Source organism: Lipotes vexillifer, unplaced genomic scaffold (assembly GCF_000442215.2).
Source record: "Lipotes vexillifer unplaced genomic scaffold, Lipotes_vexillifer_v1.1 scaffold471, whole genome shotgun sequence".
NCBI lineage: Eukaryota > Metazoa > Chordata > Mammalia > Artiodactyla > Lipotidae > Lipotes > Lipotes vexillifer.
In genome coordinates, this window is record NW_006780162.1 from 2,128,641 (window position 1) to 2,142,395 (window position 13,755).

At 39.9% G+C, this 13,755-nt stretch overlaps 1 protein-coding gene across 4 annotated transcripts in view; it reads right to left on the bottom strand.

Annotated features, from left to right (window-relative positions):
• TRIP12 (thyroid hormone receptor interactor 12) overlaps positions 1-13,755 on the bottom strand; it is a 106,599-nt gene that overhangs the window by 1,447 nt on the left and 91,397 nt on the right. For all 4 annotated transcript variants that reach the window (XM_007453265.1, XM_007453264.1, XM_007453262.1 and 1 more), the window contains 7 exons: positions 9,257-9,371; positions 8,809-8,963; positions 7,636-7,800; positions 4,614-4,778; positions 2,743-2,856; positions 606-700; positions 47-150 (listed from right to left, as the gene is read on the bottom strand). In XM_007453265.1, coding sequence (XP_007453327.1) covers positions 47-150; positions 606-700; positions 2,743-2,856; positions 4,614-4,778; positions 7,636-7,800; positions 8,809-8,963; positions 9,257-9,371 — 913 coding nt within the window. The remainder of the gene's footprint in view (positions 1-46; positions 151-605; positions 701-2,742; positions 2,857-4,613; positions 4,779-7,635; positions 7,801-8,808; positions 8,964-9,256; positions 9,372-13,755) is intronic.

Sequence of the window (13,755 nt, forward strand, 5' to 3'; positions counted from 1 at the left end):
CACACACACTCACTCATAGCTACAATAAATCAACCGCTGTACCCACCTCCAACAGGCAATCTTGGGCTACCTGTCACAAACTGGAGAAATAACCTCTGCTGCTCATTATCAAAACTACTGAGAATCTCAAACAAGAACTTCACAGCCCGACTATAACAGAAATAAATACACCATAGTTACTTCATCGTATTAATATACAGTTTTGACTCTCATAATTAGCTAGAGACTATCAAATGTAAATATGACTACATATGAATTCACATTGTAAAGCACTCAAATATGTTTCTGTTGTTACAGTTGGAATTCAAGTGGAATGATTACTGTTGTAATAAATAAGACCTGTCTGGGATTGTACAGATATTTCCACTTTACTATACGTAAAAATGGGTAATGGGGTCACAGTGGGATTCCCCACCTTTCCTCCTCCCGCCCATTTTCACAGAAATACTTGGGGCAAAAAACCCAAAAAACCCTTTCGGTCCTAAAGTTGCAGTCTTGAGAGAAATGAAGCCAAAATATTAGAAAGCCTCCTTTAATACGTAAACAAATTAAAAAATGTATATATATGTGTGTGTATCTGAAAACTGGCAGAACCCAGGACTTACCTGTCATGAGTATAACCGTGATCTGGCCTGCAGCATTCCATCAGTGTCTTTGCATCCCAAGTGTCTGCTTTACTGCCACACAGGAGCTGATCCAGCTGTGTGTTTAAACATGGGCAACAGATTACTAAGGACACAGCTGTGTCACTGACTTAAAATGCCACACGTTCTGTTCTGTGGCGCGCGCCAATATAAAGGTCTACAGAAGCCCCAAAACGTCAGCATGGTGCTCTTTACCATGTGCTCTTCTCATATATTCACAGATTCAAGATCTTCTTCAGCTGACATGAACAGGTGCCCTGCCCATTTGCATGAACTAGGTTCTAGGGAGCCTTTAATCTAAGACAAAACATACCTGAGACCAACCCTTAATTGAAGTTCTCCTAATTCTTCTGGTTTCTTAAGAGGCTTTAACTTGGTATCTACTTCTAACCAGGGAGATTTTATAAATCCTGGCTTTTAGAAACACGAGGGCACACCATAACGGAAGCCAAGAGACAGAACAGTGAGCTGGAGACAGAAGTGGGAGAGGAGAGCTGAACTGAGACACAGCAAACGGGTAGGTTTTCCCACTTTGCGAAGAAAGGCCCTTCTGTGCCACATGGTCATCTAGGACCAAGCTAGCCATTACAGAACAGATATCAGAAAGCAAAAAATGCCTGTGTGTCCTTGGAAAATCTAGCCTGAGTTTGCAATTAAACCATCTCTCACCTGGTAGACTGCCCATTTGCAGGATGACTTGCACACTATGAGAAAATCCATTTGGAGCATGTGAAATTTGGTATCTACTGTGTGTCACTCACTGTCAGGTACTTTATGTATCTTGTTCAGTAAGAGACAGGTTATCTCAATCTTATGAATGAGCCAGTCAGCTCAGACAGGACAAGCTGGGTAAGGTCACACCGCTAAGTAGTGGGGACCAGGATCCAATTCCAAAAGGAACACTTGCTGTTTTCAATTCCAGGTGACACTTAGTGCCTAAAAGTGCCAGGTACACCACATGTTTTAATAAGCAGCAAATCAAAGTGGACATACAAGTAATAATTGAGATGAAAACGTTAAGTCATTTAAATATTTCCAGATTCAGCCGGTAATAAACGTGTAGTCTAAAGCTAGGTACTCAAAAAAGAAACAAAAAGGTTTCCAACCTGGGGAAACCAAACACCTTCCAGACCCTTTCTATGACATCTCACTATCAGTGAGTAGTTTTCTGAGATTCTTGCTGCACTTTAAGTAAAGATGGCTGGAAAAAAATGATGCACATAAACTCATTAACTCCATTCTCACAAGTGTTCTCTGGATTTGGCAACTAGGTAATTTGCAACATTTCCTTAAAACTTCAAGGACTAACCTCGCTCATGAAACAATCAACATCTCAGCGAATCCAGAAAGTTTAGCTTAAAAACAACAAGTAACCTCCCCAGTGTCATTTTCATTACTATGGACCCATGGCTCTCCCCGCCAGCCACAGGTGTACAGAAACCCAAGTCCCACTCTCCACCAAGCAGCGTCGAGGGTCAGCTGACAAGAATGCTATGCTTGGGACTTCCCTGGTGGCGCAGTGGTTAAGAATCCACCTGCCAATGCAGGGGGCATGGGTTCGAGCCCTGGTCCGGGAAGATCCCACATGCCGAGGAGCAACTAAGCCCGTGCACCACAACTACTGAGCCTGTGTGCCACAACTACTGAAGCCCGCGCTCCGCAACAAGAGGAGCCACTGCAATGAGAAGCCCGCACACCTCAATGACGAGTAGCCCTCACTCGCCGCAACTAGAGAAAACCCGTGTGCAGCAACGAAAACCCAACACAGCCAAAAAAAAAAAAAAAAAAAAACCAGAAACAAAAACAGAATGCTATGCTTACTCAATCACACATGAATCCCATGCTCTATTATTTATACTATATTTAATACTTATTTATATATGTTATACATTACACTTAATACATTATATTTAATATTCTTCCTCACTCAGGAAATGATCTTAACTTTCCCAAACATCCACCCCGCCACCGCACCCAACCATCTACCTTTCTTTTGCAACCATGGGGTCTTTGACTAAATAGCACAGAGAGACCCCACTAAGATAATTATAGGTACAGAACTAGAGATGACCATTTCTTTTACACACAAGCTACTCACTTCTTCCGGATAGAAGTACTGAAGGTGACTGAGTGGGAAGACTGATTCAAATCCATCTCTGAATGAATCAAACTGCCTGGAAACGCCTTCATTTAGTGCCCAGAATATAACCAGCTGCAAAAAGAAAACTCCTTCAAAACCTGCGACAAGATTTCAAATTCCTTTCCTATTTAATATTTGGCAAACTACAGTGAAACATCCTTCCTGATCACTTAAAAAAAAAAAAATGAAATTTTTAAATTATCTCCCAGTAAATTACGTAAGTAAAAGACAAGTCAGGTCAACTTCTAATTCAGGGTCTGGCCAATAAGAAAATGTAAAAAATGCCATGTGTGTTATAAATTAATATATTTAGTGTGTTTTTAAATTTATTTATCAGTACATAAAATCCCTATGAGTTATACTTTACCTTACCAGATGAGAAGCAGATGAAACTTCCGAAGAGGATAAAATGTTATTGAGAATTAAAGATAATGTTTCAAGAGTCAAAATTACCACCTGTTAAGTGTTTTTAATTTTTAATGTGCAATTTTTAGTTCTAAATCCTGTTAAGTTCTTAGAGCCCAATCCTTCTGCAGTATGTGCCTCCACTTAGAAAAAGGTAAACTCTGGAATGCAGTCACATGAAACTGAAGCGTCACAGAAAGCATCTGTTATTGGTCCAACATCTCCTAGTCATCAATGACTCTGGCTAACCCTTTGGATTCAGAAATAGGGGACCTACTCAGATAAAAATGAAAACAATAGCATTTTGTTGACAGAAAAACACAAGCATTATTACAAATATTTTCAGAGAACCTAGTTTGGAGTTAACTCATCATTTACTAGTAAGCTGAAAGATTAGTTTTCTCAAAGTAGGTAGTATGAGAACACAGCCCTACTGACTGTTAAAGGAATTACTTAGGAATCACAGAACTGTTAGGCATACTAAATAATAGAGGTCCTCTGCTATCTTCTTCTCTCAAACTAATGAAGAAACTGGAGCTGAAATTTTTCAGAGGTTCTATCTAAAATCCCATAGTAAGTTAGTGGAAAAGTCAGGTCTAGGAGGTATAGGTGGTATTTTGTCTGGAACCCAATGCTCTTTCCATTCAATGTCAGGAACAAACCAAAAGAAACTTTTCCAAAAGCAGTGATAATAAAGACTTACATAGGTTGTAATCTAAAACATAATTTGTATTCAGTACAAAATTGTTTTCCTTAACTTAACAAATATGGTCAAGGATCATGAAAGGCCTCACCAAACACATAAATGTGTGCGCGCACGCACGCGTGGACAGCGTTAAAGGCTATTAGGTCAAGTTAGGTGGTTTGATAGAAGGGTAGAAATGCAGTTTAGTGACAACACAAGGGATGGCTGCTTTTCACTGATTTCTTCAAACTAAGAAAATGAGATGTTATTAGATAGTATTCAGGCTTGAAGAGAGAGAGTTCAACGTTATAGAAGGTACTGCAAGATATTTGACAGGTTCTCTCAAGAGCACACAGAAGCGAAGGTCAGGAGAAGTGGACTTCGTGCAGCGATCCCGGGCGTCAAAGGTCTCACACCAGGGTGTGCAGCAGCTACCGGACACGCACCTGTGCTTCACTCGACCCTCCCTTCCCTCTCCCGCCTCAGAGCAGCACCCCCCCCCCCCGCAGGGTATATTTTGTGGTCCTGCACTATGTTGTTCTAAGGACTGGGATTCCCAGTAAATTTTTCTGGTTCTCAATTGCTATATAGCAAAAATCCAGTTGTTTAAAATAATAACCATTTTATTAAATCCTGAAAATCAGTGGTTAAGGAATCTGGAAAGTCTTGGCTAGGTGACCCCCCCAGCCCCTCATGGCCACAGCTGGCCTTTGCTCCAGGGGGCGCTGCGAGTACATACTCTTAGATACTCCTCCAAATTGTGGATGGTGACAGGTATATCCTTTCCTCCTTTCTTCAGTTCGATGTTGGGAAACCCTGGCAGAGTGAAATCCAATCCTAGATCTTCAACTGAGCAGCCATTCATAGTCAGGGTTTCTAATGCATACTGTAGACTCTCTTTGGTCTAAAAAAAAGGGGGCGGAGGGTCAAGCCCAGTAATTCAGTCAGTTATGTTTGTGTTTATGAAATAAAAGATATGCTAATAAATTTTATGGGTTCCCTTAGCTCTTATTTTTTTCTTTCTTTTTTTGTCATAATCTACACAAAAATAAGTCACTGAGACCACAAAGGAAATAATCTTAACACTTCAAAATCCAATTATTTTTATATGCGAAAACAAGATAGCCTGAGTGCTCCTCCGCAATGAGCTGTCCGCTACTCAGTCTGACCATATCCATATTCAGTCAGATTTCACAGAAAGGCCATAATCATTTGCACAGTGGTCAATTTAAGAAGGTAGGCTCTATAGGGCCAGACAAACTTTTTATAAAATTCTAGGCTAATCTTAATGAATCCAATACATGTATATAGCAAACACTGAGTAATACAGTGCAGTTAGGAAATTGTAAATACAAATAATGCACTATCTAGTATAAATAATGAATTTTTTTCTCTGCAAGCTCAAGTCTAAAGAATACCCAGATGTTCTTCATTTGATTACTGTAGGCCCAGCATTAACAAATTTGTATTCATACAGCAACAGTGTGATGAAAAAAGGTTCTAGCAAACCCCTAAGAAAAGTCAACTCCTACTCTGAAGACAAACATTAAAAAGTTTGTATTATTCACTTTTTTAAATGTTTAAGATCATGAAAGGCTTATATAAAATATAATTTCTGAATCAAAGGCCAACATACAAAACTGCAAATTCTATCTGAAAATGAAGGTATCCATTATAGGAGAAAGAAGGTAAATGACTTTCCGAATTAAAGATGCCTCCGAGTATGAAATTCCTAAAGGCTAAACAGTCAAAGTGCAGAAAATCATTTAAACAAAAAAAAGGCTACGAAGTTCTGGTTAACAGTCATTTTTTAAAGAAGAAAGTGAAAGCTGCGTAGGATTACAGATAATTCAAAACACAGAGGAGGGTTAGAGTTAAGGTAAAATACATGGTTGAGAATTTTTACTCCTCTGCAAAAATACATGTTTAGGTCTCTCCCAGTTTCGGGTACATCACTGCATGACACACAAAGAAAGACTTTTCATTTTACATTTGAAATATTCTTCAGCAAAAGGACTTAAACTCTCCATTTTAGCGTTCTCTGACTAGAGAGCTCTCCAAAATGCTATCATTGATAGGAATCTAGAATATACAATATGCCCTTGAGATGTTTAAAAGGAATTAGCTGTCTGTTTCTCTAAACCTTACACGTTAAATTGAAAGCTAAGTTTTAGCCCATTTTCCATGTGCCTTTCAAGAATTTAAACTGCCCAGTGGAAACTCAGCCAGGACAACTTGCTCCATCTGAATGCTTTATCAATAATGAGGTGAGGTGTGTGAGAACACCACCAGTCCTCATGTTCCAGTTGCCAGTTTCTGGAGTGTGGTTTCTGTGCTATGGATTTTATATTTTTAAATTGGTAACATCAGGAATAATAAAGGTGAGAAGAACAAATCTCCAAAGATTTGAGAAAGAGAACTGTGGCAGCATACTGCACTGGAGACAAGGGTAAGTAAGAGAGCTTGCAAAAGCTGTCAGGGTGTGGGCTCCAGAGCAGACAGCCTGGGTTTCAGTTCCAGCTCTCTGGTGTTCTAGGTATGTGACCGTGGGCAGGTTACTCAACCATCTGCCTTGGGTTTCTCATGTGTAAAGTAGGGGTAACGGGAATATCTAAATCTCACAGCAGATTAAATGAATGAGTACACGTAAGGCTCGTGGAAGAGCACCACGAGCTGTCCTGTATCTGGAGCGGGCAGGGCTGTCTGTGGTGGTGTTTGTGTTATTTTCCTAAGAGATGACCTTAAATAAGATGACAGTAGTTTAAAATTTAAACCTTAAAAGTTGGTAAGCATAAACCTTACTAAAAATCCCAAGACAACAGGTTTTATATGGAAAAGAGGGACCTGGCTTCTTTAAACACCAATTTCTCTTAATAAACATTTACCCCAAAATTACCATTAATAATTACCGATTAATATGGGAGATAAAATTAATTTTCTTACAAATCACCTCCTTCCCCGACAAAAAGTATTCTAAAAACCCCATCTACTATAAGCTCCTCTTTATCTTATTAAGAGATGTGACACTTTTTCTAGCTACAGAATCTTAAATCTCTATTCTTATTTTACGTAACTTACAAAATGGGAGTTGATTTAACACTGGTCCATGTTACCTGCCCCCATACAAGATGTCTGACTCTATGCCACTTTTTAAAAATACAACTTTGTCTTCTTCCAATGTCAGACACAGAACCACTGTTATTCTCAAATGATTTAATTTTGGTAATGTATAGAGAATATACATTAATGATTTAAAGATCAAGATTACCCATGAGATCTAACAGAGAAACCTTAACAGATGTTACCAAGAAACAGTGATACCTACCATGAACCTTTAAAAATACCTTCCTGAGATCTCTCTAGAAACAGATGAACTGTTCCTAAATTAAGCCATCTTTCTAGAAAATCAATCTGTCCTGCGAATAGCCTTATTGATTCAAATGCTTACTAAAAGAACTCAGTATGATAGAGTATCTGCCCAGATACATAATGTCCATCTAAAATATAATAAACAAGAGTCCTATGGTTTTAGTTAGGGGTGTGTTTTATTTGCTGGTCAAGCTGTCTGTTCAACACCTGCTGTTATTACAGGTCATCTTACCAACCGTAAAATCATATGCTTCAGTTATTATAAATAAATAAAAATTTAAACTCTTCCAATGTAAAATAATAACTGGACCAAATACAAATCACTTAACAAGGAACTCATCTTTCTACAAGAAGAAACTGATCCACTTGACTGTCTCATTTTCTAAGCCTACCTGGGATTTATCTTGTTCAAGTCTTTTCTTCTGTCTGACAATGTCTTCTAGGTGATACACTGATCTGGCTACAACTGGGTCAATGTCAAACAAATCGTGTGACGTCAGCGAAGTTTCTTGCCGTAGCATCCATTTATAAAAAGGTAAGCCCAGGGGAAGGTCCACCTGAAAGGGAAGGTGCAAATATCACAACAGTCACACCAAGCTTCTAGCACTGCCTCAATTCTTTAAGTGACACTTCAAGAGGTCATTTTAAAAGGTCAAGTAACCCCCAGGGGGAAAAAACATATTTAAAGAACTGTTTCTCTCAGTACATGAAGCTGTCCCCATTTAAACTCAATTTGGGGCCGATATAGTTAAAAAAAAAATTCGAATACTGAAGATTCCTACTGAAACACTGGCCCTAAAAAAGAAGTTTTCAATGATGGACATATATTCTCCATAAGGACCTCAACACCAAGAGATGTTTAGAGGAGTCTTACTCAATTTTGGACCAAGTGAACTTAATTCCACTTCAGTCTGTATTATCGCATATTTGGAAGGAAGAACGTAGAAGACCAATTAGTTATAACTAAAAGGAAAAAATGGAACTTCAAAAAGAACTGAGTAACAGCACATTCTTTCAACAACAATGAAATTGTAAGCCTGACATCAGATGAAAACGTCTTACACATACTGACAAAGTATCTCAGAAAATATGAGAAGAAAAAAATGAAGAAAAGTCCAGAAACATTCAAACCTCTCTGTGAACACTAATTTTTTGGGTTATTTTCACTCCTGCACGATAATGGAAATTTACTGCAGTTTAGCCACATGCTCATGCTTTTCCTACTGAATTAAAAATCTGATTCAAACACTTAAAAATATATATATAATTAAAACCACCCTTAATGTTGCCTGATTCTCTGAACCCTTGCTACTAAAGGAACGGTCCACAGACTGGCACTTGGGTATCACCTGAATGCTGGTAAGAAAATGTGGAAACCTGGGCCTGACCCATGAACTGCTGAATCAAAACTGGCTTTTTAAATAAATTCTCCAAGCAATTCATATGCACATTAAGGTTTGTGAAGCAGTGTTTTAAAATATAGCATTAAATGCAGGGGATTAAGGTACCGTCATAGAACACAGGTACAAAAAAATTGTAGACAAAAAGGTTAATTCTATACTTACCAATCTGAAATCCATGATAGCCTTGGCCATTAATTTTCCTAAGAAGCGAAACTTCATCTTAACTTTTGCGATATGAGCTGGCTTAGCTGTCCTACCAAAGGGAAGCGCAAACAGGCCTTGGAGGTTTTGAATATACTTGGTCCCTTCTTGGCTTCCTATAAAATGAGTAAATCACCAAACTTTAGATGCTATTTCCCAAAACAAGACTGACCCGGTAATTAAGAACATTTAAGAAATTCAGTATTCTCAAAATCAGACAGCAGATCACAGAATGAAGTCCTCTAGAGCTGGAAGGGCCTCCCTTATTTGATAAATGAGAAAACAAAGGTGAAAAGAAATTAGGTCAGAGAGCCAGGCCCTCTACTATAAGTTAAATATATATAATGAATTGTAAGGGCCCTTTACCTGAACTGAATAACAAATTGACTTAGTCACAGATTAGTATTACCTTTTGGATTGCTGAGAGTTACTTCTTCCCCTCTCCAGAGACCCAAGTCAGCTCTCTGTAGTTCCTGAGATACAAGTGCATAAAACTCCAGTGTAGGCCCCAGACCTGTGCCAACCTACAGAGGAACAGAAGTAGGACAGGTTAAATTTTAGAATCTGTGCTGCCCTTTTTTTTAACCTGCCAACCTTTTGGCAATGGATACTAATAGCAACTGTTCACCAGAATGTATTAGAGATTATTTCCCAAACTGTCCTGTCTTCCCTCAGTCCAGGTCACCTGGAATGAGAACCAGCAACCCTTTACTATTTCCTGCTTCCTGTGGCCCCAACATTTTAATTGTATGGTTCAAACTCATATACTAATAAGAGTACCCTTGCAGCTATATGCCGTGCCCTCAGGGAACAGATGGTACTGTCTGGAATGGATTTCTTTCCCATTCTCTCTCTGGTGAACTGTTCCCCTGGAACCAACTCAAATGTCCACTCCTTAGGAGAAGCCTCTTTATCTGCCCAAGCAGTTACTTTGCTTCTTTTTCAGAACTTACATTTTGGCTATTTAACTACTCACCACATTAGACTACCATGATTTCATTACATGCTTGCATACCTCACTTAGGGGTAACTTTAATTCACCTTGTATCCATTGTAGTGCCTGGGCAAACACCAGCCATTTAATAGAGGTTTGTTGAATAAAACACAAAAAAAGGAACGTCTGGACCCATGCCAGCACCCACAGTTATTCCTTCATGTTCTACCAACTCACACCATAAATTAGATATGCAACTAAAGATAAGTTAATTCCATAGTTTATAAGCTTAATCTAACCACAGTCCTGTCAGGAAGGTTATATTTCACTTACTGATAACTTGCAAATAACGGGTATTATTTCACCATTAACACAGTTACTTTCCTCACTAGCTTAAAGGTTTTGATGTAGTCCACAAAACGGTTAACTGTAACTTTCCAAACAGTGACCTGCTTGGGTCTGGCAAAGCTTTCTAGACCCAGCTCCACGTCTCTGTCAGTACTCCACGGCTGTAACTGGCATCAGCATTCACCTCCTGCTGCAACCAGAGCCTTGAAGCCATCCGTGATGCTTCCCTTTCTGGCGCCTTAACAACCCATCATTAAACACTCTAAGCCTCACCTTCAGAATATGTTCCAAACTGGTCACCACAGCATCTCTTATCTGGCCCAGTGCTAGAGGCTCCTAAGTGGTCTCTGCAATGGTGCTCTCCACACCTCATGTCCTACTCTCACAGCGTGACAGTGGATCCTCATACAACCTAAGTTCACATCATTCTTCCACAGCCTCCAAAGGCTCCCCATCTCGTTCAAGCAAAAGCTCAAATTCTTAGCTCGGCCTGGGTGTCCTATGTGACCCCTTGACTCCTATTTCTAGCCACTGTCATCCTCCAACAGGCAGGGAATTCTGCCTCAGGGCTTTTGCTTCACTTTTCTTTTGCTAAGAGATAGCCTTTCCCCTAGATAGTAATGACTACTGCTCAAATGTCACCTCATTTCACCCTATCCTCTCCTCATCATGCTCTATCTTCTTATTTTGCTTTAGTTCTTTAGCACACATCCTACATATACATGTATATGAGTGAATGAGAGAGAGAGAGAGAGAGTGTGTGTGTGTGTGTGTGTATTGGCCTCCCCAAACTAAAACCTCCATGACAGTAAGGACTTTGTGTATTTTGTTCTCCACTCACAGGTGAGCCTAGGAGGAAGGTAGGGAAAAAAACTGCAGTAACACCTGGTATCCACCAGATGGTGCTTTAAAGCCAGTTAATCCTAGCTCCTTTTAGCATAACTATCCCAGGTTAAACAGAAATCATAGATTAGATCAGCCTATTTCCTTCATCCAAATACTGTTATTGCTAACAGTAAAACAGACTTAACTTAAAATATTAAGTGACATTGGCAAAACTGTATATACACTTTCATCCCAGAAAGCCTCTGTGAGGGTGGAAGGACCAAGTCACCTCTGCACTGGGCTGGCCAGCAACCCTGTAGATAGACCTGACCTTTCCAGGGATCTTTATCCTACCCAGCCACTCCCTTAAAAAAAAAAAAGGTAGGTACTATGGTTTTGCTTCATTTGTTTTTAAAGGAATGAGGAGATACAAAATTTGCCAGCCCAAAATGTCTCTTTGGCATGCGGATTATTTACAGCTGAAAACAATCAAGGCCCAAAAGACTCAGGAAGAAACTTGGACTTACTCTCTAACTGCCTAAAAGACTTTAGATAAAGGGCCAGTTCCCACAACAGAGCTATCACCAGAGGTATCTGCAAAGAATACGGGCTAGGGATGGTGGGAGGAAAACAGGGCCTTAGAGATCAGAGTCCACTCTGTGTCCCATTGTCTCTGCCTGGCCTGGCAAATATTTGTTTACCAAACATTTGTCCCATGTGGACTGCCTTCCTCCCCGCTTTGAAGTCCCAAACCACTACCCCCAACATCCTCTTTTGTCTTTGGCTGCAGACAGTATTTAAGATGAGGGCTTTGGCCATTTTGGTGAGTTACTCAGACTTCCTGTGACCAGCCAGAAGAACCTAGAAGGGTAGAGGAAAATGTCTTCCAAAAGGAAGGAAAAGCATAAAGCTCTAGAAACAAACACAGAAAAACAAAAAAGTCTGACAACTTGTGTTATTTGAAACTTCCAAAGTCTTTCTCTTTCAAAAGCTAATGCTTATATACTAGCATATACCATGTGACAGATAATGTTGTGTTTTATACATTTTAGCATTTAATCACTTAAACAACATAATGAGGTAGACACAGTCATTGTGCCCTTTGTTGGGTTATTACTGGGTAGTTTACATAACTAGCCCGACTTCATACAGCTAGTAAGTGGCAGCACCAGGCTCCCCAGTCCATGCTCCTAACCTTTCATCATCCTGGAGGCATCATATACCATGTGACAGATAATGGGCTTAAGTGGTTTGCTGAGCCCAGAGACTGGCTTAGTTCCTCCCTGGCTTACCAGTCATCTCTATTCAAGAATGGAGCCCATTCTGTTCTGACATTTTGGTCAGGATTCTTCTAGAGCTAGTTAGAAAGGCTTCCTAACAGCCACCAGCTGACTTGTGCTGTTGAATCTGGTTGACAACCCGAGGCCCTAAGCAGATATAAAGCCAGCACTCCAACCCTTCTTCCTCAATGAAGTCGGCTCACAGAATTTTTTCCAGAGTCATCAGGAAAGACCCATCAGTGGAAATCATAAAAGTGTGATTTCTGTATCAGCATTTCAATCCTGACCCGTGGAACAATCAGCGTGATGCTATTCTGAACTTAAGTCTAGGTTTCATGTAAGAAGCAATCTGAACAGGGGCATGAAGGATGAGAGAGTAAAGACGTTCATTCCTGACGAGAGAAAAATATGTTGGAGTAAAACAAAGTAGAAAAAGCGTGTTTAAATAACCAAGCAGAACAAGCTGGCTACAGCAAAGGTCTTACAGTTTCATGAGTAAGAAATTTGGACATGTAAACATATAAGAGCTGTATCCTCTGAGCAACAGGCATGACCGGGGTAGATTCAAAAGATCCAAATTTCTTATCCCAGCCTCCATTCCATCTGCCTCCCATCCCCTCCAGAGCTACTCCCTTCTGCTATTCACCACCAAGCCTGATCCTCTGTTCAAGCTACACCCTTTGATTCCTTAACTCCCCCCTCTCTTTCCTGAGACAGGCTCCTCATCTGAAAGGCTCATTCACTTGGTACCTATACCACTCACTTTCCACACCCATTCGCACTTTGTCCTGTGTCCCTCCAAGTATGCTGTGATCCTGGGAATGCAGGAACTCTGCCATAACCTGGATCCTGGCACTCTGTATACGTAGTACGTAACTACTTACAATTTTAAATTTGATGATTAAACACTGTCAACTATTCAAAAGTCTTAATGAGGAGGAGAAAATGCTTAAGAAAACGAGTGAAAAATCAAAGTCATGATTAAAATTACTTGGTTAACTACAGATAGCTTTGTAGATTAAACTGCTACATACACATAGTGCTCACCATGAGCCCGGCACGGTTCTAACTCTTCACCACATGAACTGTCACAACTCTGAGGCTGTACTACAACCCACACTTCACAGATAAGAAAACTGGGAGGCAGAGTTGTTGGCTTTTATAAATAAATAATAAGTAAATGGAGTATTTGGAAATGTCATGTCCATAAGTTTCAGATGTCCAAAAACTTAAGTTTTGTCTTAAAAAAAAAAAAAAAAATTAAGATACTTCCCTGCTGGTCCAGTGCGTTAGGACTCTGCGCTCCCAATGCAGGGGGCCCGCATTCGATGCTTGCTCAGGAAACTAGATCCTGTATACATGCTGCAGCTAAGAGTCTGCATGCCACAACTAAAGAAGCTCCCATGCTGCAACTAAGAATTCCTCATGCCGCAACTAAGAAAAGATCCCACGTGCCGCAACCAGGACCCGGCGCAGCCAAAATAAATAAATAAAATAAATATTTTTAAAAAATTAAGGGAA